At 42.6% G+C, this 27,012-nt stretch overlaps 1 protein-coding gene across 4 annotated transcripts in view; it reads right to left on the bottom strand.

Annotated features, from left to right (window-relative positions):
• Window positions 1-27,012, bottom strand: part of LOC306935277 (protein TANC1-like) — a gene marked incomplete at its 3' end in the record, with an annotated part of 154,030 nt that overhangs the window by 27,904 nt on the left and 99,114 nt on the right. For all 4 annotated transcript variants that reach the window (XM_079518248.1, XM_079518247.1, XM_079518246.1 and 1 more), the window contains 6 exons: window positions 24,268-24,390; window positions 19,739-20,020; window positions 18,291-18,448; window positions 7,412-7,643; window positions 3,463-3,629; window positions 118-396 (listed from right to left, as the gene is read on the bottom strand). In XM_079518248.1, coding sequence (XP_079374374.1) covers window positions 118-396; window positions 3,463-3,629; window positions 7,412-7,643; window positions 18,291-18,448; window positions 19,739-20,020; window positions 24,268-24,390 — 1,241 coding nt within the window. The remainder of the gene's footprint in view (window positions 1-117; window positions 397-3,462; window positions 3,630-7,411; window positions 7,644-18,290; window positions 18,449-19,738; window positions 20,021-24,267; window positions 24,391-27,012) is intronic.

Below are 27,012 nucleotides of genomic sequence, written 5' to 3'. Positions count from 1 at the left end.
AACACGTTAATTAAGTCCCCGGCGTTCAATGAGTTCATATTTAGTCTTGTTTTTATTCTTTGACGAACTTGTCAATATCTAAAGTCATAGTTTTAGTCCTCAAAATAAACACTGTACCTTGTAGCCGGCGCTCTTGATGACCAGGTGGCCTCTCTCAAACAGGTCCAAGGTGAGCTTGAGGTACAGGTAGGAGCCCTGGCTGCGGGAGATCAGGTGGCTGCTCAGCTTGCCCACCACCACGGGGTCCGCCTTCCCGTTGAGGCTGATGTTGTTCAGTATCTCCTTGCCGCCGTTGATCCTGTACTGGATGTACGCGTTGAGATCGTCGTCGATCTCCTTGTTGTCCACAAAGTCGTCCAGGGAGATCTTACAGAAAGGCAAGAGGCTGGTGATCTCCTGCAGGAGGAAAAATAAATAAATAAACAAAAAAACAAGGTCATGAGATTAGGACAGTAATAAACCGAAATTAAATTCGAGGAGCAAACACCGTGCTTAATCTTCTCCTCAAAGCAAAAATATACGCGAGGCTCGTCAAAGGCTAATGGTCTTCGTGTCTTTAAACGCCCGTATGACCATCTAAAATCGTATCTCGTCTGACCACACACAGTACAAAATTGGATTCTCAAAGTAAAAGTCAGCACTCGTGAGGCCTTCCTAGTGTGTGTCCCATTGTTATCTGGTGAAGGGCGGTCACCAGCATCTACTGCGTCAGAGAGTTATCCAACCACTGCAGACACCATGTGCAGTGGTGGAAAAAAGTACTCACATTCTTCACTTAAGTAAAAGTATCAATATTGCAATATAGAAATACTTCATGTCCGGAATTCAAGATTTACTTGAGTAAAAGTACAAAAGTATTGGCATCAAAATGTACCGTTTGGCCGCCAGGATTTATGGGGATTAATGGGGACTCGTGCAGTGGGCAGGCAGCAGCATGAACCCTGAAGCCCCACGCTTCAATCTCCATCCTAGGGTTCAGGAAAATCAATGTGCCATAATCCTCCAATTCCTGGCCTGTCTGGGGCTATAGAGAAACATTGCCACGGTGAGATAACACCTTCTCCTCCTCGTCATCGTGAAAAAGGGACGGCTGGGGTGAGACGCGCGTGCGAAGACACGTGCACACGCAGGCACACATGGTATAATCTACGAGATGGCCCACGGTGTCAATAACACCTTAGGATACAGGTGCAACATCCAATATGATGGAGCCTTCCACCTCTTAGGGATCATATACGTATCTCTGCAGGATTTGTGAATCAACACCAAATCACCTCGCCTGCCGGGCTTGCTGGGGCAGTATATGGTTATGAATTGAGGAATGTTAAAAAAAAAAACCACCTGGTGTATTGCAAAGTTGCTGCCCTGCTTCCACCACCACGTACATGACTGACATTGTGACATACAGTATATACGTTATACACTGTATTTGGTTGAACGGGGTCCTCCAGGGGTCTGTACTTGGCCCTATACTTTCTTTCCCGCTACACCAAATCCCTTTGTCAAAAATAGCTCCTCTACAGTGCAAGCTCACAACATACGTTGTTCGGTATGTTCGGTTATTATGACATTCCCAGAATCCCCTAGGGTTCACGTGGTTAACTACTTTTGAGGCCAGTTGCTCTCCAACGTAGCCCTATGACATCCCTTTACCATGGCAGGGCGTTACACTCTACAGACAGGTGAAAACGATCAAAAGAAAACTATTTTCTACATGACAGACATGGCCCAAATAATATGAGAGGATTAATTAAACTAGTTATAAAAAACCTGAATGTGAAATGTGGATAATATAACCACTGTGATGAATCATCTTATCCACGGAACCTTGCCACAAAGAATTTAAATTCTCTCTTGCGGTCGCGGGGATAAACAAATGGAGCTGTTGCTCCATCTATGGTGGAGAGTAGGCTGGCTCGTCCTGTGCATACTGATGGGCAGTGCACCAGGCCTGGCTTCTGAATGGGCATTAATACCGATATTGTCCCTTATCATTTGACCCATTTAGGCATGACCTCAAAATTTAAAAAAAAATCCTTCTAAATCCTCCAGTTTTCTGAAATAAATATTTTCACGATTTTTCAAAAATAGCAGACCTACAAGCTCATAGCGCGCCACTTGGTGGCGCGCTATGAGCTTGTAGATCTGCTATTTTTCAATAGCTAAATTATAACATAATGTTTAAAACACCAAAAGGGGTTCCCGCCCAAAATGGGTTAACTGTCCTTTTGCGCAGATCACGCAAACCTCAGCAAAAAGAAAAGGACAATATCGATGGCCTCCAACTGTACATCTCTGGCTGTCTGTCAGCCAAGCTGACACATTCTCAGTCCTCATGTCCTCCATGTGGACTCAACGTATAGTCCCATCCTCCCGTCTCCTTTGACTGGTTAGAACTGGTGTTACTCAGCCGTCTCGTTTTACCCGCTTGACGACGCTACTACCGTACAGTATATTTCCGATTGTTCTCAGAACGCACACTTTGTTGAGGGAATACACTGCAGAGGGCCAAATTGTGACAGGAACACACATGCATGCCACATGAAGCGGTTTCATCTTTTACATGTGTCAGAATCTGCCCAGCCTGGTGTCAGTCAATGAGGGGGGAACATCAAAGATCCATGCCAGATTCCACTGGAGGTTTGTTAGCGAGATTCATTCACTTGGCACTGTCTGGGAACCGCAGTGTCACATTTTTGTTGAGTCAATCTAATCTCATTGAGCAGATGCCCGATAGTCCATTATAGTGTTGTTTTTGACTGCAAATTTAGATTGATTTAGATAGATATAGTCTTTTCAATAATTTTCATTTAGTTTTAGTCACATTTTAGTCATCTGGAATGTTTTAGTGTGATTTAGTCGACTAAAATGTATTTTGGCGGGCCTTGATGGCATCGTAATGGCTGATTTCACACTTGCTGGAATTAGCCAATCTATAAACTCACAACGCGTCGCACTGCGACGTGTTGTGAGCTTGTAGATCTGCTATTTTCAGCATGCAACCAAGCATAACATTACTTGTCTTTTAGTTCTACTGGATCTCTTCTCCACTAGTCCCTCCCTGACATTTTAGCCTAGTTTTTAATTGACGAAATTGTCAGAATATTTAGTCTTAGTTTTAGTCATCATAGCTTAGTTTCTATTTTGTTTTTATTTAGTCTTCCTCAGTGTAAAAAGGTAGTCAATGACCATTTTTCGTCATAGTTTTAGTCGACGAAATCAACATCAACTCCATAACAACATAAGCCCTTAAAAAATTTTGCCAACATATCTCCCTTCCTCAATCGTTCCACTTCCTCGTCCACCACCATTACATTTTCTACGAAACATAACAGAACCGTTTTTTTTAACACAGCAAAATGCTCATTGATTATTATTAACGGCCGGGGGTGTGATCGTAGTGGAGATAAATATTCTGTGACAACTATAATAATAATCAATTTAGACAGGAGGGGAACTTACCAGCAAGTTGACTCGTACAGTGACCACCAGCTTGAGCCAGGAGGGGAACTTGGCAATGATCTTGGTGATGAAGGAGGCGATGGTGTCGCCGTAGTCTGGCTTGTGGAACTCGGCTTCGTTCAACCCGTCTATCAAGATGATGTGGTCATCTTCTGGGATTTTCCTCTCTGGACACAGATAAGATAGATACCGTTATTATCCCACAGGGGAAATTCAGTCGCCCAGAGCCCATGGACAAGCAGTTGGGGTTAAGGTTATAGCAGTTAGTTACAGAGTTATAATTATGTAAAGACTAAGAGTAAGGAAAATAAAGAGTACTGTTGTGTACTAGCCTGGCTACCAGCCCTGAATCGCTACCATTAAAAAAGAATATGTCCTGGCAATTCAGGTCTGTGGACTCGGCTTATGGTGGTGTCAGTATCGATGGAAAATCTGCAGCAGCTGATTGGCTATCAGCCCCATCACTCAACAGTGTCAAACAACAAACATGGCTGCCCCCACTGCGGTAACTCGCGACCGTATCAATCTGGCTATTAAATCGACCGATGATGAATAGTTTCTTTACAGAAACGACAGGTTTTATAAACATCATCCGACATATTTCATCGCTTTTGTTTACATGCTAGTGGTGCTCGTTGACTGTGTTTGTTTGGTTAGCAACCGGGTTAGCCATAGCCACAACTATTGACAACAACGTCCTTCGTCCTACTATTCTGATTGGTTGGTACTGTATGAACCAATGACAACGCCCATTCCAGAAACTGCTGCCGTGGGAAGGGCTTTCAGTCTGAATAATGAAGTGAAACTAAATGTAAATTCAGACTGAGTGTCAGGCTAGTTGTGTACAGCAATACAAGGAAAAAAGAAAAATAAGAAGCATCAGCAATACAGAGCAACAGAAGAAAAAACTAATAAGGTGTCCATTACAGTCAGTGTCTCACCGTATCTCATCATAAAACAAATAATAATAACGCGCGCGCACACACACACACACACACACACACACACACACACACACACACACACACACACACACACACACACACACACACACACACACACACACACACACACACACACACACACACACACACACACACACACACACACACACACACACACACACACACACACACACACACACACACACACCTACAGTAATGACAGACTACGAAGCACAGAGACTAGTTAAATGTCCACAGAGGAATTGTTTTATTTTTTGTTTCCATATTATACTTAGGCTACTAGGGCTTTAGTCAACTAGTCGACTAGTAAATCCACTAGTCGACTAGTAAATCCACTAGTCGACCTTGTTGGTACTAGTTGACTAGTTTTTGTAGGCCTAGTTAAACAACTAGTTGACTAGTCGACTAGTAAACTAGGCAAACTAGGCGCTCTTCTACACTGTAGAGGAGCGGACGGTAGAGTCTACAGTACGGGCAAACAGTGTGCACACTACAGCAGGGGCCTTTTCTATGGCGGATCTAGCACTCGGCTTCAACACACAACTCAACCGCCTGCTGGAATGTCACATTCAAGATTTGCTCTGCAGAGAAGGAAAATGTTAACCACTTAAGCTCTATCTTGCCAGTTGTACAATGGTGTCATATGGAGAAAACTACAAGCTCGCGACACATGTTGTGTGCATAATGGATCTGGTATTTTCTCTATTTCTCTACACATTTAAAATATTTTCACCCATGACACATGCAGTGGAGGGAGCGAGGTGAGGATGTGGACCCATCATGTTTCATCCTAGTGGGTCATGACAAGCAGTCGACCATGCACACCTACCCTATACTAGGATCACTCTACTAGTCACTCTTGTGAATGATGTAAATGGGAACAACCCAGTGAACTTGCAATAAATAAGTACAGTACTATACTTTGCTTTAACACAGAGTGTGAAAATGCAACCATAAAGGTCTATTACTCCAGTTTAGGTGATAAGGTAGGTGACCACCAAAACAGAGAGATGTGTTCGGCTGCTTACCACCGACTTTACAAATGGAGAAATTGACAGGACTTTTTACTGTGAGGTTGCCTCATCTTGTATGCATCTTTTCTAGAGGGGATGTTCACTCCAGCTGCCTGAATTACATGTTCCCTCCTGGCTCAGCTTGGAGAGAAACTAACTCCATAGCTGCAGCAAACGCATTCCATTTTCATGTGCACTGTCAATTAAAATCAGTACAAAAAGAAAATAATCCACACTGCTCGCCTCAACACAAAGCAATTACCTTGGCACCGTGACCGCAGCCAAGCTGTGGCTTGAGGTTTTGTATTCCCAGCGGTGGAAAAAGTACTCAAATGTATTACTTAAGTAAAAGTATCAATACTGCAATGTAGAAGTACTCCATTACAAGTAAAAGCCCGGAATTCAAAATGTATTGGTAGTATTGGCATCAAAATGTACTTAAAGTACCAAAAGTAAAAGTACTCAAAGTATGCAGAATGTTCCATTTCACAAGTTTTCATAAAATCTTTTGAAAATAGCAGATCTACAAGCTCAAAATGCGTCGCGATGCGACAAATTGTGAGCTTGTAGATCGACTATTTTCAAGTGGCCGAAATGTATGAAGTGGTTAATGTTGTAGGCCAGGGTATGTTTTGTAAGAATAATCAGAATCTACAAAGTAAATAGTAACTAAAGTTTTCAAATAAATGTAGTGGAAAAAGTACAATATTTGGATCTGAGATGTAGTGGAGTAAAAAAAAAAAAAAAGTATTGTAAATTGGAAATACTCCAGTAAAGTACAAATACATCAAACTGTTACTTAAGTACAGTACTTGAGTAAATGTACTTAGTTACTTTCCACCACTTTGTGATCTACAAGATCAGCTTGTAGATCGGCTATTTTCAGCGCGTGTAAAATCAGCCATTACGGCGGCATCAAGGCCTGACAAAATACATTTAGTCGACTAAATTAACTGTAGATTTAGTCGACTAAAATGTTATGATATTTAGACTAGAACTAGACTAACACTAAAACATTCCAGGTGACTAAAATATGACTAAAACTAAATGAAGTTTTATTCTAAAGACTTTGACTAAACTAAAAATTTGCTGCCAAAAACAACACTGATTGGAACTCTAATAATGCCTCACTAAATGACTTGTAGGGTGACTGTAAATGTATGCAGCCTTCAACGGTAAACAAAGACTCAGGGCTTCTTGTTAGTATTGACACTTCAACAAGTACCTGCTAAGTAACTGCCACAGTTTACAAAAGGCCTGTGAGGAAATCACAAAATAAAAAATAAAATTAAGAAATATAGCAAAATAAAACTCGGCTACACTAAAGAACATTCCACGTTTTCCTGTACTGTATATACGTAGCATGTCACTGCTCGAAGAAAAGCCACAATGACGTGATCTGTGAATTTAAAGGTGATTTATTTATAGCAATTCTGATTGCTATAGTTTCATCCGTAACCGGTGTAACAAGTCTCTCCGGCTCTTTAGTAATCAGAAATACATTTTCAGGTCAGGATACCAATTTCATCCAATAAGGAGAGAGACCGATGGGGAAAAAAAGAGTGGATTTTTTCTGTTTACTAAAGACCTAAGAGAGACAGGGGGACCCCTGTTACGGAGCAAGCATTCTATATGCTGTGGGGCGGCGGTGGCTCAGGGGTAGAGTTAGTGTCGAAGTGTCCTTGAGCAAGACACTGACTGAACCCCGAATTGCTCCTGATGTGCTGGTTGGTGCCCTGCATGGTTTCCGCCGCCATCGGTGTATGAATGTGTGTGAATGAGTGAATGTAAAGCACAATCTATGTAAAGTGCCTTGGAAGGCGCTATATAAATGCACCATTAACCATTTATTATAATAATGATTCCAATCAAATATAGAGCGTAAATGACATAACCTTTAATAAAACATCTTGTAATAAAGACCTCCTACAGTGGTCAAATCCTGGGAAGCTGTAAAGCACTGTGTTGTACCTTTACGGAGGTTGGCGAGTGGCTCCAACACGCCCCTCCGGAAGGCAGCCATCGGGTCCTGGACGCAAGAGCGGAGACTGAGCATGCTCTGTAGGTGGGGCTCTTTCAACAGCAGCTCTCGGTATGCGCTGAGCTGGTGTGCTCTGCACAGCAGGGCGGCGATACTGTGCACAAACTCAGGTACCAGGCACGTGTAGGTGTTATCGGCCTGACAGTAGTGATATGCCACCACCTGGGAGACAAAGGGAGAAGATTATTTTGTTAAACATGTAGCCTTAAACACTTTAACCATTTAGACCTGAGGTCGATTCTACAAAGTCTTCAAATTCCTGACAGTTTTCTGATAAACGTATGAGTCTGTATCATTTGTGCTCAAACTTTTGAGAACTCCCATCTGAGAATATGTTGTTCCAGGAACCCCCCAGAAGCAAAGATTTCAGTTAAAACGTTCGCTGTGAAAGAATACATATTCAAAGATTTGCACACGTTTTCACGATAAAATAATAATAGCACATCTACAAGGACACAAAGCTTCATGATGTGACGCGTTCCAATGTCTCCAGCAGGCTGAAGGCATGGGGAGAGTGTATGCTTTGTATCTGGTCCATCCGTGTGTAATCTACAGCAGGGGTTCTCAACGTTTTTGGCTGGGGACCCCCGAAAATGCTTTGGCCATGTCACGCCCCGCCCCATTAGAGAATTGTTATGAATTCAGAATATTAAATTATCAGGTTATTACAAACATTTGTTTGAATGAATGAGTTATAGACAGAGCAGGTCCTTGTAAAGAATTCTCTTTGCTTTTTACCCACTTTTCACCTCAATATAGTCATGCTTATTATTATTATTATTAATTCCTCCCCACACACATCTCTGTGTTGTCACTGTTGTTGTAACCTATTGACACACCTGCCAGTGAGGAGCCCCCACTGGGAGGACGTACCCCCCCACCCCCCTACCGGCTTCCCTCCACCGAACACGGGCCAACTATGTTCGTATAGAATAGATGCTCGACAGAGCCGGATGCACCGCGGTGGATTCAAACCCCCAGACTCAGTGGTAAGCACGTACTTTACCCTTTATAAACGACGTTGTCAGTTATTTCTACAATAAAAACGTTCACACTGGTGGTTCTCTTTCCCCTGGAGAAAAATATGCTGAGCTGCTCATGAGTGAACACAGACTGAGGTAATAGTGATGGGAATGGGAATTATTCTTTTCACTGTGAGGTTCCAGTGAAAAGAATGGTGTTTATTTATTTCTTTTTGGTCGATGGGTTCCCAAATTGAGCTAAAACAAACACAATTGCAATTCCACTGTTGCCAGAATTGAGACAAATTATGTCAACACGTTGAAGGTCAATGAAAACAAACGGCAGCAATGCAGCTGTTGCGTCAAGGAGTCCGAAACGAGGCGCGCGCACACACACACACACACACACACACACACACACACACACACACACACACACACACACACACACACACACACACACACACACACACACACACACACACACACACACACACACACACACACACACACACACACAGTAGTGAAGATAACTGTGTAGTTTGCTTCATTATTGGCGTTAGCAACAAATAATCTGCAGAGCTGTTTGTAGTGCTGCGCCATTAAAGATTTTCTAAATATAGGCTTATTTTAAACCGGGCGTTTCATGCAATACAGCAGCCTTGTATACGGAATAAGCCATGTCTAACCTCATCCCATTGCAGCATTACTATGGAAATCTATATGCACTGTGAGGAAACTCAGTTCAGTAAAGGGATAGATCTAAGACTGCTGCAGCTTGACCTTGTCTGGTGGTGACCATTGATAATTCACAACCTCCGCAAACTCACAATTTCCCTCCGGCCCGGTTGAGCCGGCTTTGATCCACCCTCCTCCGCCCCCACATCACAGAACGGGGATGACGAACGAGCCAAGCAATGCCTAGCTACCTCAGATAGCCTCAACGCAGCCCAAGAGTCCCAGACCAAGCTCCAAAAGCAGCAGCTACTACAGCCACGGAACAGGTTTCTAGGCCGTTTCACGGACATGTGATTTTGAGCGGAGGCAGGGAGAGAGATGGGGAGGACAGAGGAGAGGAATAGGAGGTGACCTGGGGACAGGAGACTTTGTAACTACGTACATTTACTTAAGTACTGTACTTAAGTACAATTATACTTTACTCCAATTTCCAATATTGTTATCTCAAATATTGTACTCGCAACGTGATGCATTGTGAGCTTGTAGAACTGGTATTTTCAAAAGATTGTTATTTGAAAACTTGAAATGGGACATTCTGCACAATGAGTACTTTTACTTTTGGTACTTTTAAGTACATTTTGATGCCAATACTTCTTTTTACTAAAGTATACTTTGAATTCTGGACTTTTTCCTTGTTAACAAAGAATTTCTATATTGCAGGATTCGTACTTTTACTTAAGTAAGAATTGTGAGTACTTTTTCCCACCACTGTCTAATTACAGTCCAACCTGTAGGAGCTGACACACTTCCCCGGGGCAGCGGGAGGAGATAGATGGAGCCAGTGACCAGCAGCCTCTACTGCATACCGGGGGCCACATGTGGCCCCTACCATCACTCAATGCGGCCCGCAGGTTAATATCGGAAAACTGATACATGATTAATTTCAGCTGACTTCAGTCTATATATGTAGCTTAATGACTAGTATTAAAAAAAATGATGTCCAATGTATTTGAATTTAGTACATAAAGTTAACTATAACTAAATGCATTTGAAATTAAATAAAAACGTTACTTTTCAGGATTCCAATTCAAAAATAGCAAAAAAATAATTCAGGATTTCAATTCAAATATAGAAACAATACAAGCTCAAAACGTGTCGCACTGCGACACGTTTTGAGCCTCTCTGGGATGAGTGTGGAAATATAGTGGCAATCTCCATTGTCAAAGTTGCTCCACTGCCAGGCTCTAGCTGCTGCCTCAGCCGACCGTTTCTAACTGGCTGGACACTGCACCCTGGTCCCCAAACACCATGACCGTTTTCAATTGTAGAGTTGCAGTGCAGCTCATAGTTTGACAATCTGACAGGAATCTGAACAAATGCAGCAGCCACTACTCTTCACATAATTCCTAGGACGTCTGGAGACGTCTTGGGCACAAATTGTGTTAAAATGATGTAACCTAACATCTGATCTAACAATCCTGCGTATCCCTAACATAAATATGTAGTTGCAATTACGAGATTTACATGTTAAAAACAAAGTATTAAAAACAATCTATCACATTAGGTTAGATCAGGGGTTCTCAACGGTTTTGGCCGGGGACCCCTGGAAATGCTTTGGTCATGTCTTTTGGTTTATTTATTTTCAAACATTAAAAATCCATAGACTTGGCTGCCACATGACGTCACGAGTGGGGTCCTGTTTGACATCTTTTCTGAAAACCAGACGTTGGAGGGTCTAGCACCCCTCAAAAGCTTGCATGTTATCTTCAGCGGGTTCGTCGTTCTTCCGGGTCCTTGCAAAGCCCCCCCCCCCCCCCCCCCCCCCCCCCCCCCCCTCGCCAGTTCGAATCAGCGGTCCGACACGTTAAAATTACCACCGCTGAAGTGCCCTTGAACAAGGCATTGAACCACTACGATGAAATGTTCTATGAGCAGGGCCTGGCTGGAAACAAGTTCTTGAGCTTAGCCCAGATACCCAGATACCCTGGGTAAATATAGTAATCACAGCGCACCATCTACTCAAACATGCTGAAGATCCCATGCTCGCCCCTCAAAAATATGCACGGCTGTGCCACGGTGGAATGCGTTGTCGGGCTTCACTGCTTGGACCAGGGAGGACTTGACTGCCTGCATTGCATACTGTATGTGTACCGCACTATAGGTACAGTGTCAGACATTATTCTGGCCTTATTGTACACAATATATTGTGATAATATTATTGCATTAACAGGGTGGATATTATTGCATTAACAGGGTGGATGTTCTGAGGGAACCACCACAGTCCCAAATGGGGACTGTACAATCATGGAGACACAGGGCCTCATTCATCACTTCTAAAATTATGCCTGGCAAGTTGGCTAAACAACAGACAACGCATTGAGTCAAACTAGAGTTCCGGGACGCTTTGCCGCCATCACACCTGTGCCTACTGTGCTTGCAATGAAGTTGTCTGTCCGTGTCCCTTTTGTGCCCATATACTGTATGGAGATGTCAGTCTACCTTTATAAATGATGGCCTCTGTCACAAACAGAATTGGCCTTGAATTGAACACTTTCACAATACAGATTGTAGGATGCAAAATGTCTACTGAAAAACGGCAACAGATGTGGGGCTGTGACATCATGCAAGAGTGATGGATTAAATTAGGTTTTAGCATTTGCATATACAGTACTTAGTGTCCCAGCAGAGGGATATCAGAGACACTGCAGTGAAAGGCTACTTTCAGATCCGACCTATATACAGACCACTACCTCATCAATGAGCCATGCTGGAAGGATTTGGTGAAAGACACCAAATACCTTCTGCAGTGCAAACTTCTGCAGTGCAACTGCAGTACAGCACTTCCTCGCCTGCTGTGCTTGCAATGAAGTTGTCATTGAGAAAACAACAAAAGAATCTGGCTCTGCAATATCAATGAGATATTGAACTTGCAATATACCATAACATATAAGTGCTTCACTCACTGCCCCAGTTATGAGGGCAATTTCAAATTTCACACTTGTGTTTTGGGAGGCATGTTCTCATGTCTGTGAAAAATGAAATAAATGAATTACAAGCAAGATGAGATGTTGTAATTTGTAATTTGCTGCCCTATACAAACATAAAAGTCCATAGACTTGGCTGGGGACGGGGAATTTATAATTATAGGCTCTAAACAAACTATTCAAATTCCATGGCTGGCCTATGGCTTAACCCATTCTGGGCGGGAACCCCTTTTGGTGTTTTAAACATTGTTATAATTTAGCTATTGAAAAATAGCAGATCTACAAGCTCATAGCGCGCCACCGAGTGGCGCGCTACGAGCTTGTAGGTCTGCTATTTTTGAAAAATCGTGAAAATATTTATTTCAGAAAACTGGAGGATTTAGAAGATTTTTTTTAAATTTCGAGGTCAGGCCTAACTGGGTTAATTTCGGAAAGCCATGCATGCCCCTCCAAAAAAAATGAAGCACTTCCCTTTTCATTTGAGAGAAGCTGCTCCGTGCATCAGTATTCACACATCACAGGAACAGAGCTCCTACGATCGAGGGCCTGTTGGATGGATGCCGTTTACAGAATAATTGGCTACAGGGATGCTGCTTGGGTTTCAGAAATGTTTGGATGTGCTTCAGTGGCATAAAGCAAAGCGAGCTGTCTGGCAGTGGCACATCAACTACCAGTGGTGGAGAGTAACTAAGTACATTTACCTACAACTACTGTACTTTTACTTCTATTCCACTACATCTCAGAGGCAAATATTGTATTTTTACTCCACTACATTTATTTGAAAACTTTAGTTAGTGTCATTCAAATAAGATCTGGTTGCAAAAGGGGTGAAGTGGCCCTATAGGATAGCCCAGAAACATTCAACTTCAAACGCAATGTATAGCACAAATCCATGGAGTATTTCATATGATCTCACTGTACGGAAGGTTTATCATCAGTCCAGGGACGTGCAGAGAATGCTAGAGAGGCAGGGGCTGAAATTCTCTAAAAGGGCACTTTTGGCCCAAGTTGGCCAAAATAGCAGATCTAATAGTAGATCCGCTATTTTCGGGGGCGCGAACCTCTTTAGCTACTGAAGGCGTACAACATGGACTTCTACAGAGAGGACACATTCTCTCAATGCAAAATGCTGCATTCGAGTTCAGAAAAAGGCAATTCTTCTGAATGCTGCGTTCGGATAAGGCATGGAAATGGGGCCATTTGCATTTATTTCACCATAGTAAAACAAATCCTCCATTCGTGGTCTGGAGAGGGCAGTATTTTACAGACAGATAAAAGGGCAGGGCCTCAGCGCAGCCCCCTTTGATGTCTATGTGTGCACGTGCCTATCTGGGAGACAGAAGGTTCTCAAACTCCTCTTGGCTGCTTGTCGAATTGCCCTTGAGCAAGACGCGAAAACTGCTCCTGATGAGCAGCCTCCGCTGTCGCTATGTACAGTAACTGAATCTCCGCCATTGATGAATTAATGTGAATTACATTGTAAAGCATATTAGAGTGCTCGGATAGACAGAGTATAAACTGCAGTTGTTTGCCATTTTGAAGCTCCATGCCAAAGCCACACGAGGCGATCACATGAATGCAATTTTGAATGCTAGCTTTGAAAGCCCAGTGTTGCTAAAGTCCTATAATACAATTTACCTTTCTCTCTACTCAGTTATCAGGAGGTATAAAATTTCCCCAAAAGTTTCAGCTAATTGCTAAAAGGTATACAGCTATATTATTAATCAGGCAGAAAGCTGAGCAGCACAAGAGAATAGATATAAACAACGGTATCCGGAGAACTCGCCACTTTACAAACTCGCCGCATCGAACATTCTTCATCAATGTCTTCATCGTTATGCTAACATGCTGTCTTCATCAGTGTAGTATGTCAAACCCACAGATGTTCAATTCCAAAGTGATCAAATTATTTTGTGCAATTAAATGGTCAGCTATTCAATGATAAAAAGTATGTGAATACCAATGATAGTAGGCCTACCAATTCAGGATATTGTTTACTAATGAATTACATTGTTTCGGTACTTTGGTGTTTAAACTTTAGCATTCCTACTTCATCTAGTGTAAACTCTAAACCACTATCCTCTCTCTCTCTCAATGCAATGCAATTTAAATGAAGGTGAAGTAAAACTAAAATGCACTAAATCGCGGCAAGTCTGTAAACTGGCGAGTTCTCCGGTATCAGTGAATGGCAGATGATGCCACAGGAAGGGAACTTCATGGCATACAATATGATGCCAGGGACGTTGCACTGATGTTTAAGAAAACCAAAAAAATGATGTCATATTATGGTAAATGGTGCGTTTATCCAAGGCACTTTACATAGATTGTGCATTACATTCACCCACCATTCACACACACATTCATACACCGATGGCGGAAGAAACCATGCAAGGCACCAACCAGCCCATCAGGAGCAATTAGTGGTTCAGTGTCTAGCTCAAGGACACTTCGACACTAACTCTGGGGGAGCCCGGAATCGAACTGATCCAGCCACTCTACCCCTGAGCCACCGCCGCCGCCATACATATCAAGTCGTTTTCTTTCAGTGAGCCAGAACGATCCAGAACAAACGACCAGACATAATGTGCTCGTATTGCAATAAATGTAAACATTTGTGGTTGAATGGCAAGAATAATTTGGGTAAACAGTGTTTGTAAACAATGTTTACCCCATCTGAATAGCTTATGTGAGCATATTAAAGAATAGCATAATAATGAATTACTATAATAAATGAGAAGAATTATTATTAATTCTAGTTTCACATACAAACGTGGGCTCCCAAAAGACTACACATCTCTGTGCTTTATTGTCATACATTGCACCCTTCTCTGCCATATGAATCTAGTCATAATTACACAATCAATCATAATTATTTATGTAATTCACATACATTCAACTGACAACCCTCTATTGTCAGTAAAACGGACCTACATTACTAGGACTGCTTTTTTCCAAAATGCCTGCTAAAAATTCATGTCATATTCTGAGCCCTGATTGGCTAGGCAGCCAGCCAATGATGAAAAAGTGAGGAGAAGTGGCAACTAGTAACTCGGTCTGCCTCTAGATCAGGCCTGTGACCTGATAATATTAAGACTGCAGGGTACCTCGATGGCAATTTCAAGCGCAACACATAAAAGATGGAGCACTGCTGTGCTTGATAATACAACAGGTAATGCTAATCAAATTGGGTGTGAAATTTGTTCTTGTAGCTCGATATGTACTGACATTTAATCACACCATTTGATGACAAGTATTGTATTCTTTACTGTACACTGTGTTCTCTATTGCAACCTGTGGTGCTGTTCCTACAGTACTTATGCTATCCCAGCAAGCACGGTCAGGACCTGGACGAATTAGTGACGTCTTGATTGGGGCCAGATCACGTCAAACCAAGACTAGTCAGATCTGGCACAGAATATCACCTGATTTCAACCAACATACATTCTGCCCACTAAGACGGACATCCCTGGATGAATCAGAGAGAGTCCGATCGAGGCCAGATCCACTTAAGTCATAACATAACTAGTCAGATCTGGCCCAGAATAAGCTATATTATTTCAACTGGTGAAGACCTCCTGGAAATGACGTAAAGATCATCCCCATATGTGTTGTGATCTGGCCTAGTCCTGAACGTCACCGGAGTCATCAGAGGACGTCATCATAACGTCGTCATTTGGCTTGATGGGAAATGCTAAATCACATGACAAATAGCTGAAATAGCTGTAGATTTGCTATTTTTTTTAAATGTAGAAAATCTTTGTGTTTCTATGTTTTGAAATATTTCACTTATTAATGACATGTCCAAAATGGTGTTAAAAGTTGTTGATGAATAAAAGAATAAAGAACAAAAGTGCTTGCTCAGGTGTAAAATACGATAATATTTAAGCTATGTTCTAAACCAGTGGTTTTCAACCTATTTCATATCAAGTCCCATTATATATATTCAGCATGTAAGCCACGGACCACCATTTGATGAGATTTATCCTCGGAGACACAAAACTAAAGAATATTTTGTTGTCCTTGGATAAGATTTTGTCCACAATTCCATGCTGCATTGATGTGGTACCATAAGAGAGATAAGGCAGACGTTTATCAAAATAAGAATTATTTTACATGCTCTAATTATGTAGACCTTTATGTAGAATAATGCAGTTGTTTAACAATAATTTAACTCTTGAGCTGGGGACCACCTGGAACCCCTTCAAGGACCACTGGCTGAAAACCACCGTTCAAGTGAAAGGAACAGTGTGTGACTCCAGGTGAGGTCGTCCTGACCATACTGTTAGCGTTCCCTTGGCAACACTGACAAGTAGACTATGGGAGTCTGGGTCTAAGTACAAAATGTGACGTGCCTCTCTGTGAATGAACAAGACTAAGTGAGGATTTCATCATTACCACTCCCTCACGCTATACTCTGCGGCTGATGCAGCAGCCTTTGATATTTGCCGTTTAACTAAGCACTTAGCACACTGCCACACAAATCAAACAACCCCCATGATATGGAAGTCTCTTAAACACAGGGATTGTCTTTCATAAACTCAGCAGATCCCCACGGAATGTCTAATTCACGTGGCTTCATATGGAAACGAAAATGAATATAAACAAATGTAAATCACCCGAGTGTGGCTCATGTCACGTCTCTGCAATGCATCTCATACATACTAAAAGCAACACTCTACGACATGAACGGCTGGCGGCTGCACACTCAAGTCAGCGGGGAGGAGATGAAGAAACCGTGTGGGAGAAGTAAAGCACCTAATTTCCCCAGGAAATGTTGAGAAAAGTGGACAACGGACCACCCGAGTCTATATCTGATTGACTCTCACAAAAACAACACAAAATAGCTTGTATTTCATCAGACATGGGAAATAATACAGATTTGTTATAAAACCAGTTGGTGCACAAAGGAAGTGACGTTGCACCTTGTGTTGTAGGGGCATTTGCAATTATAATAAAGACAATATACAATCACAATAAACGCATAATGACACAAGATAAACCCACAATGTAAAGGACACAAATAAAGCAACATGAATAAAGACAACAAAATAATTCCAAAGGTCCATCTCCATCCTACCATACAGTCCACATCACAAGGCATATCAGTCCATACTGTACATAGTAGACAGGCTTGTAAGTCCTCAAGTTACTCTATTGACCCAGTGTCCTTTCCAAATCAGTGCTTTCAAAATACCGTAGCTAATAAAGGGACCCTCTCATAAAGGGAATAACTCATTAAGTTTTCCCTTAATAGAGTAAGTGATCTTTTCCAAAGACAAACATAGACATTGGTCTGTTTACGTTTACGTACCGAGATATACAGTAGAGTGAGTAATACAATGCAGAGATTATGATTTTCCCTGTACAATCCTTGATTTAAATTGTAATTGCCTCAAATTGGACTAAAATGTTGAAGAGAATGAGGTTCATTGTGGATAATTTCTATCTGTTGTTTTTGTGCTCTGGGAGCAACCAGAGGTAGTGGTTCCATAATTCACTTTCTTTGTATGGCAAAACAGGTGTCAAAATCACACTTGTAACACAAAGAAACGCAAACAAAGCAGATTACACTATTTTATATCTTGCATCACACACACAGGGACAACCAAAGGATCTAAAGTATCAGAAAAAAGCATGCTTTTGGAAGTAGGTGTGTGTGTGTGTGTGTGTGTGTGTGTGTGTGTGTGTGTGTGTGTGTGTGTGTGTAGCCCAACACACACCGTCTGTGAAGCGGGTGCGCAGCGACGCGGCACAGTATTGCCGCGCGTCATAGCCGCACAGCAACACTCACAGGACGCGGCGCGCTACCGCACGGCTGGCCAGCCACGCCCACGGTATCCCGGATGGAGGCCACGCGGCAACGCCTGGATAATAGAACAGCGGCGTATCGGAGCGGCAGGCGAGGCGTGAACGCGCGCCAGCGCACGTCTGACGCCGCCGGTGTGGGATAGGTTCATTGAAAACGCGCAGCATTCACAGACGGTGTGTGTTGGGCTTGTGTGTGTGTGTGTGTGTGTGTGTGTGTGTGTGTGTGTGTGTGTGTTGGGGGGTGGCCTTAACCACAAGAACCCTGGCACAAAATATTTTCAGATGGGGGTCCACGGCCAACGTCCTTGACATGAACTGGTTTTGAGAACCTCTGCTTTACAGTATATAGGGTTTAATAATGGTTAATAATGTCCTACCTTGGCAGCCAGGCGCTTGACGGCTTCCTCCCTACGCCTCTGGATCTCAGGGGTCCCGGGACAGCTGCTGCTGTTCCTCAGGGTGTTCGTGGCACTGGGTGGTGGAGTGGGCTGTGGAGGCTGGCTTAGAGGGAGCTCCAAGTTTGGCTCTCCTACACCTTGCAAACATACCGAAAAACAATGAGTCATATCATGTGCCCTGCACAAAACATCAAAACTTATAATATGAGGAGGCCATGATGACAACAGGATTATACCATGGCCACAGAAATATCTTGTGTCAGATTAGCTGATAGGTGTCTTTTATATATCCCATATCAGGATACCTCAAATGTAGTCACGGTTTGATCACTGTTCTAAAAGAAATGATCACAAACTGTGTGTAACCATAACTACAGCTATAGCAGCTGCTACTTGTTAGTCAAGAAGTTGATTGCCAAGGCAACACAGTGTTTGTTTGCTGAATTTCTCAATTATAAAACTAAATAAATACAAACACATTTTTGTACATTTGGTGTGAAAATGCACAGCAAGGTGTCCACCACCTCGTTGGTTATTTTCCGGTATTGGCTCATTTCGTCGTGCATTACTGCTCAATATTAGAATTATATCAGTGTGACATGCAATTGTAAATTTAAAGGAATAAATGTGCATCTCCATTTTACCAACATGTAGTGATGACTCATGCAATAATTCAATCAATCACAAAGTTATTTCTAGACATGTGGCTGCTAAAATGTGCTTATACAGAGTATTGCTGCTCCAGCTCAACTTCAGTGAATATTTCAGATGGATTTAACCTCATTTTAAATGATGCAACAATTAAATCAGATTTATATAACTCCCTGCTTATATTTTTAGCTTACTCATTTTACTGTAGGCCTATACGTACAGTAGGTATGTTGCTCATGAATCAGTGAATTGAGGATAATGCAGATGAGCCCACATACTGTAGGTCGAGGACAGATTAATGTTCCTGCAGAGCTTTAACAGGCATCTGACAAGTACAGTATGTAAAACTGCAACAATAAACTATTGCGGTATTGCATCAGAACAATGCTATAGTCAGTGGTGGAAAAAGTAAATTTTTTACTTAAGTAAAATAATCAATACTGCAACATAAAAATACTCAAGTTAAAGTCAGGAATTCAACATTTACTTGAGTAAAAGTACAAAAATATTGGCATTAAAATGTACTTCGATGATCGGCTATTTTCAAATGGCTGAAAATGTCTATAGGGTTTAAGTGATTAGTGTATGTTTTGTAATAATAATCAAAATCTACAAAGTAACTAGCAACTAAAGTTTTCAAATAAATGTAGTATTGGAAATCGAAAATACTAAAGTAAACTACAAATACCTCAGAATTGTACTTAAGTACAGTACTTGAGTAAATGTACTTTACATCACATGGCTAAAGTATGAAAACAAAGTCATTAATAGCTTACTTTTGGGGGAGGCACTGGGACTGTTGGAGGCGATCTGACGCATGCGGCCACCATGGCAACTGAGCGCCACTAGGCGGGAGATGATGGCTGTTTTGCCGTAGCCCACACTGCCCACCACAATGGCGCCGCGGTTGTCTACGGACTCGCTGGCCTTCAAGACGTCTTCCAGCTGCTGAAAGAGCCAGTCGCGGCCCACGAACACGGAGTCTGTGGTAATGCTGGGCACCTCGAACAACAGAGGCTTGAGCATGATGTCCACAGGCTTGTAGGGGGCAAAGCGGGCTGAGGAGGAGAGAAGGGAAAGGACACAAGTCATGTAAGCCAGTGGTTCCCAAACTTCTTAGCCTGTGACCCAAAAGAGATATTAGATGTTAAATGGTGCATTTATATAGCGCCTTTATCCAAGGCGCTTTACATATAGATTTTGCATTACATTCCCCCATTCATACACTGATGGCGGAAGAAACCATGCAAGGCACCAACCAGCACATCAGGAGCAATTCGGGGATCAGTGTCTTGCTCAAGGACACTTCGACACTAACTCTGGGGGAGGCCGGGTTCGAACTGGCAACCTTATGCTTACCATCATCCGGCCACTCTACCGGTGGTGGGCATGGAATTAATCGATGCCCACCTTTCATGTGTTTACACCTCTGCCTCCTCGGAAGGAGGGGGCTTCAACAAAATGAATGATGCAATAAATCTGACAGGACACTCGACATTTCTCAGGGTGGAAAACCTGAGGAAGAGGTTTGACTACTGATAGCCATGCCGGCTCTCGCTGAGTCGCCTATACCCGCATTAATTTATCTCTGAAATCGTTTCGTCATTTATATATTTTACACAGTAAAGTCGTGTTACTTTACCCATTTGTAACTCTGAGTGTACAAATCTGACCAATGTGGTTACATTTGTATTATTTTCAGAATGAACACTGAGAATGTTACTGTGTATTACTGCCCACTTGCTACAGTTGGGTGCCACCGATATTGTCCCTTATCATTTGACCCATTTAGGCCTGACCTCAAAATTTTAAAAAATCCTTCTAAATCCTCCAGTTTTCTGAAATAAATATTTTCACGATTTTTCAAAAATAGCAGACCTACAAGCTCGTAGCGCGCCACTCGGTGGCGCGCTATGAGCTTGTAGATCTGCTATTTTTCAATAGCTAAATTATAACATAATGTTTAAAACACCAAAAGGGGTTCCCGCCCAAAATGGGTTAACTGTCCTTTTGCGCAGATCACGCAAACCTCAGCAAAAAGAAAAGGACAATATCGATGGCCTCCAACTGTATACTCCTATTGAGTGGATGCATGAAGGTGCATGAAGGGGCGTCGCTTTGGGTGGAGAAATGCTGGTGACCTTTTCGTATGCTTTGCTGTTGAAATAATGGATCAATTTCCTGAAGCACACTGATGTTCTGTTGTCCTTGCCTGCAGGAATCGGCACACACTGTCACTTCATTTGGTGTCAACAAGAAACATGACTGGCGATGTCCGCCGCCCAGACGCCCACCCACTTAGACCAGGTCAAACAGTGTATAGCGAGTTAGCGACGCCCTCGTCTTTGTGCTATTTTGGTCACCTTTTGTTGTCGGAGGTGCACCCAAAAAGCCCACGGCAAAATGACACAAAATGTGCTTCAGTGTACATGCTATGCTCAATTGATGGTAAATAATATTCATGCCGTTTGTGCCACTAAAACACCCACAATACGTTAAAATAAGGTTACATAGAAAATGTACATTCTGGGCATTCAACTCAGTTAAATGAATGCTCAGGATTTTACTGTCTACCAATACCACAACAAAGAGTGGGTTAGGCACCACCTTTTACTTTAGCTTTCTTTGTTTTTATCTCTCATTATTCCTGTGATCATTTCAACATTTCTCACATTTCTTGCTTGTATACTGTGTTTCATGCTTGTTCTGTTTTACTTCCGATCTGTACAGCACTTAGGTCAATCTTGGTTGTTTTTAACGTGCTCTATAAATAAAAGTTTGATTTGATTTGACCTCTTTACAGCTGTGTAAAATGTGTGTGACAGTATTTAATTAAACTCTTTTAACAGACCAACCCTTGGCCTATACAATAAAATGTATTGTTGTTCTAGAAGGCCAGGCAAATAGAAAATACTTTTTATCTTGACAGATACAGTGTGTGTGTGTGTGTGTGTGTGTGTGTGTGTGTGTGTTTTTCTTTTCTTTTTTTACACCCACAAATTCAAAGATTTCATGCAAAGCTTGTCAAACGGCCTACATTGTTAGGCAATAGAGGCTAGCAGAGGGGTCTCTCGCTCTTCTGTAACAATGTAGAAAACGGCACCACACTTCAAATCAACACTACAGACTACAGACAGACTAGAGACTACAGACAGTCTCCAGCCCAGAGTTGACTAGTTCAGTGGTTACCAAACAGTGGGTCGGGACCCATTTGTGGGTCACAGACACATTTTTATGGGACCCTTTGTTTTGTTTCCTACATTTGGTTTTTAATTATTATTTCAAAACATTTTCAAAAAACATTCTTAAAAAAGTAAAAAAATGTTCATGAATTTAAAACAAATTCCAATGATTTGTTTCAATAATTTCACAAAGAAATCAAATAAAAATCTAAGACATTCCAAAATTAGAAAACGATTGTTTAAGAATTTGTGAAAATAGCCGATCTACAAGCTCACAACGTGGCGCGAAGCAACGCGTTGTGAGCTTGTAGATCTGCTATTTTTTACTAGTTTGGGTCCCGGACAAACATCTAATCTCTCTTTTGGGTCACGGGCTAAAACGTTTGGGAACCACTGGACTAGCTGACCAGCACATTATGCAGCATCCAGCTTCTGCCTATCCAAAGGCAGCAACAGAGGTTTGTACTTGTAGCAAGACCTATGCATGCATACAGTACAAAAACACAGTCTGGTAGGCCATGCATAAACTGTGAACATATGAACAACAGTGGTGCTTGATCCATCCTCGGGGATGTGAAAACTGAACCACTGATGTACTGCTAACAGTGCTATTCTGAGGGAGGCTTTAGAAGAGGGTCAAATACTAGTATCTAATGGTGCGATGTTAAATTATTCATGTTCTAATCAAATATTAACGGTGGGATTTCTTGCTGTGAACAAAAGGGTAAACAAGGACAACCAAAACATTCCCTACTATTCAGTTAAAAAAACAAAACAAAACATATATTTATATTTGAATTAACGTCCAAGTAATATTTAATGTTAAAACATGAAATATTTGTATCACCAGTCACAACTTTACTTCAGGTGTACTTTGTAGTTTGTGCACAATTGTTTCCTTTCAAAAAGTTGTATGTGCACTGGAGATGACCTGCAGTGCACAGTTTGCACTTTATTACTAATAAGGTCAAATTAGACTGGGTTATAAATCTTTATACAATGTTAATCATCCCAGATGCATGTTAATGCAAACTGTTGGTGCATAGACACATAACTGTTGCTCTGCATAAGAGCATTACCTAAATGTCATGTGGAAATTGTAAACGGTCTGCAGTTGGTATGAGGTTTATCGCCTACAGCTAACTTGTGACTCCAGGCTCCTTTTATCACTTGTATGCATTGCGGAGCTCCGACAGTCTTACGATCCCACGATATCGTCAACACAATTTTTTCACCCAGTGTCTAATTCAATTATCAAATGTAATCCTGGGCACTACTAGCCTGGTAAAACCACTCCCCCAACATTTGCATTCTGCCAGAAGGGAGAGTCTGGTGTCTCTCGGGCAGAGACCATGTACTCCGGACCAAATCAGACCGGAGCGATATGCAGCCATATGGGGCCGCTAGAGGCGGGATCAACACGAGACTGATGACAGCACAAATGTAAACACAACCTAACAAAACTACAACTCGAAATTATTATGGAGATATCAGATTGTTGTCCCGCTGCTTCCGTTTCATCGTTTCTGCTTGAGAGAGCCCAGATGCAGGCAGGAGGAGGGAACTTGTGAACTCAATACTGCCGCAATCTGGCAGAGTCAGGTTAGGGCAGCACTACTGCCAACCTGGGAAGAGCAACGGACTGACATCATCCTTCAGTGCATGAGGAGTCCAAGCCTTTTCACCTGACAGGGGGGGATTTTCTCTGGTTGGACGTTGTGTGTGGAGGAACACGTTATTCCAACCAGTTCCTTTCCCCTCTGTCCATCAGGTGCCTCAGCTGGCCAGGGGGAGGCAATTTAGAGACCAGGATTACTGCATGTTTTTTGTGAGGGCACCTACCTAGGGGATACGGGGAGAACATGCAAACTCCACACAGAAATGCCCTTTCGCCAACCACACCTAGGGTATGGGCACTGATGACGTGGAGGAGAGAACATGTTCCCCAGCGCCCACAGTGTACCCAGCGGGACCCAGGACCTTCTAGCTGTGAGGCGACGGCGCTTCCGACTGCGCCACCGTGTCCCGCAAGTGTCTCTAGAACTGGGGAGAAGTGTGGCAGCAGCCCAAGTGTGTTTGCCCAACATGCCATCTGTCGAGATAGAAGACATGGCCTTGTTTACCTTTGCAGTCCTGAGGGGGCCTTCCCCCGGTGTTATGCCAGGGTAGGCGAATGGACGTCCGCAGGGGTGTGTTGCGCTGTTCATCAAGAAAGCTCAAGTCTTCCAGCTTGGTGGAACTGGTGGCTGCAGACAGAAAAACAGAAAGGCAAAGAGAGAGTTAATAGTCAGACTAGGGAAGTATTAGATGTAGTTTTGGGCGAGAACAAACTTCTGTTAAGTGAAAGACGGAAGCCAGATAGAACCAGATTGGACGTGGCATTTGCCATCACTGAATTAACTGAGGAGAGTGGAGGAGAGGTGGAGTAGGTTGTCTTGGCATTTGTAGTTCCCTGGAGGTGGTGTGTGTGTGCAGGTATGAGTAGGGCAGACAGGAGGAAAGCAACACTACTTCTCTAATCTCTACTGATCCAAGCTGACAGCTAGGCAGAGTATGGCAGTGAGAGGTTTGGCACTGTGGACACTACTACTGTATGGGCCAACAACCCAAAGAAACTGATAAAACTACAGATGATGACTCACATGCTGATTGGCTACAGTATGGTCCAAAATGAGTACTCTACATAAATCTCTAGATGTATACAGTAAGTCTAGAAAGTCTAGAACTCTAAGTCATATGCATATTCAAAAATCGACTATGCCTTTGATGTGGTTTGGGCTTTAGACAATAGACCGCCACATGATTAAACATCCAACAACCAGCATGCATGTGCACGCATTGCAAAACACACTAGTATCTCATTACTACAGGATAGAAGCCTCATTACTCAGTGCCACAGCCTTTTCTGCAAGCTAGACATCAGATCTGGATATCAATGCAGATCAACAAGAAAAAAGTATGCTGCAAAGTATTTGTTTTCGAACGTCCATTTATGGAGTGAACCCCCATTTCACCCATCCACAAGGAGGGGAAGTGCACCAAAGCATTATGTTTAGAGTATCAATGTTATATCCATATCATGATATTAGACTGGACATTGTCTGTGATTTTGGATATTTTACTATTGTGATATGGCATACGTGTTAAAATATCGGATCCGGAAAAATCGGTATCGGCAGATACTCAAAATCTAATGATCGGAATCGGATCGGGATCAAAAAAACGTGATCGGGACATCCCTAATTATGTCCTTGTAGGAATTCAGTAGAGGAAATCTTGAAAAAACAAGAGGGTGACCGCACACGCCAATAGCCAGAGTGCCAATATTTTATTAAGACAGCAGGTAAGACAAAAATTTAGGAATTCAGCAATCCAGTCAAAACTTAGTCAAACACACAGACTTCATTAGTTTTTTGGCCATAGGGTGCAAATTTCAAATTGTGCTACTGCTATCTACTACAAATACTATTAACATTGAGAGACTGCAGATTCTTCCAGCGGAGGAGGAGGCTGGGGTGGTGGAGGGAGTTTGAAAAGCAGAACAGCGCTGTGATCAAGACAAACAATGTGTGAACACAACAGTGATCTGCTTATAAAGACCGCCTACAGTAAGTGAACCTTTTAGATTGAGGGCGTATGTGTGAGCTTGTTAGCAAATGGGAATGAAGGAGCTGAGTGAGTTGAACGATGAATGAATGAATGAATGAATGAATGAATGAATGAATGAATGAATGAATGAATAAATGAATGGAGGGGTCCGGGTAGAGTGACCTAGCAATGTACACCTCCTGCCTTCCGTCTCTACCTGAACTATCGCTACGTTGTTTTGTCTTTTTCAATTATGTGTGCATCCGATCGTTTTCTCAAAGTTCCTCAAATTGCAATGATCCAGTGATCACAAAGCAATCTGTCAACATACAGGAGATTACATACATTAGTGCAACAAGCTCTCCTCTGGACTGCTGCTCTCCGTACAACAATAGCATCACCATGGAGACCTATATGCTCGCCTAGTCCTGTTGAAGAGGAGAATCCAAGCCGTGAGACTCAGCTGGAAGGGACAGTCACAGATACATTCTCTCCTCTTCCAATGCTTCCCCCTCTACTCGCTCCCTCCCTCGTTCGCTCACTAACGTCCTCCCTGGAATGTCCCACTAATTAGAACCCATCTGTTGACAACTGAATGACCCCAAGCATCAATGCAACTTTTACAGGGATAAAAGAAGCCTCGGGAAGCCCTCTTGGACACTTTCACTGTAATAACTGCTACTTTGAACTAAAATGTACACTGCCCAGTTCATTTAACCACTTAAACCGTACAGTATATAGTGCATTGACCAGAGGCGCCCGCTGGCCTATATACTATAGGCTCTATCCTGTTTTACCCTCAATGGGTCAGAATGACAGAAGGACGCTAGGTTTCATGTGGTTAAAAAACCCAAAACACAGAAAAAAATATATAAACACAACACACGAAAACACCACAACTGCAACCAACACACGAATATATCCATTTCTGAAAATGCCAGCTGCGCTTATAGCGACTACTTACAGTGTGTCCAGCTGCAGCAGTGGAACCAGAGTGTCGGGGCACGACAGAGGGTGTTCCGAAAGCCCTCGCCCGGTGCCCAGCATGGAGCAGGTTAGTTAGTGGAAGCCCTCGCCCGGTGCCCAGCATGGAGCAGGTTAGTTAGTGAAAGCCCTCGCCCGGTGCCCAGCATGGAGCAGGTTAGTTAGTGGAAGCCCTCGCCCGGTGCCCAGCATGGAGCAGGTTAGTTAGTGGAAGCCCTCGCCCGGTGCCCAGCATGGAGCAGGTTAGTTAGTGAAAGCCCTCGCCCGGTGCCCAGCATGGAGCAGGTTAGTTAGTG

Source organism: Electrona antarctica (assembly GCF_951216825.1).
Source record: "Electrona antarctica genome assembly, chromosome: 13".
Taxonomy (NCBI): domain Eukaryota; kingdom Metazoa; phylum Chordata; class Actinopteri; order Myctophiformes; family Myctophidae; genus Electrona; species Electrona antarctica.
This window is presented reverse-complemented; position numbering and strand designations above follow the sequence as displayed.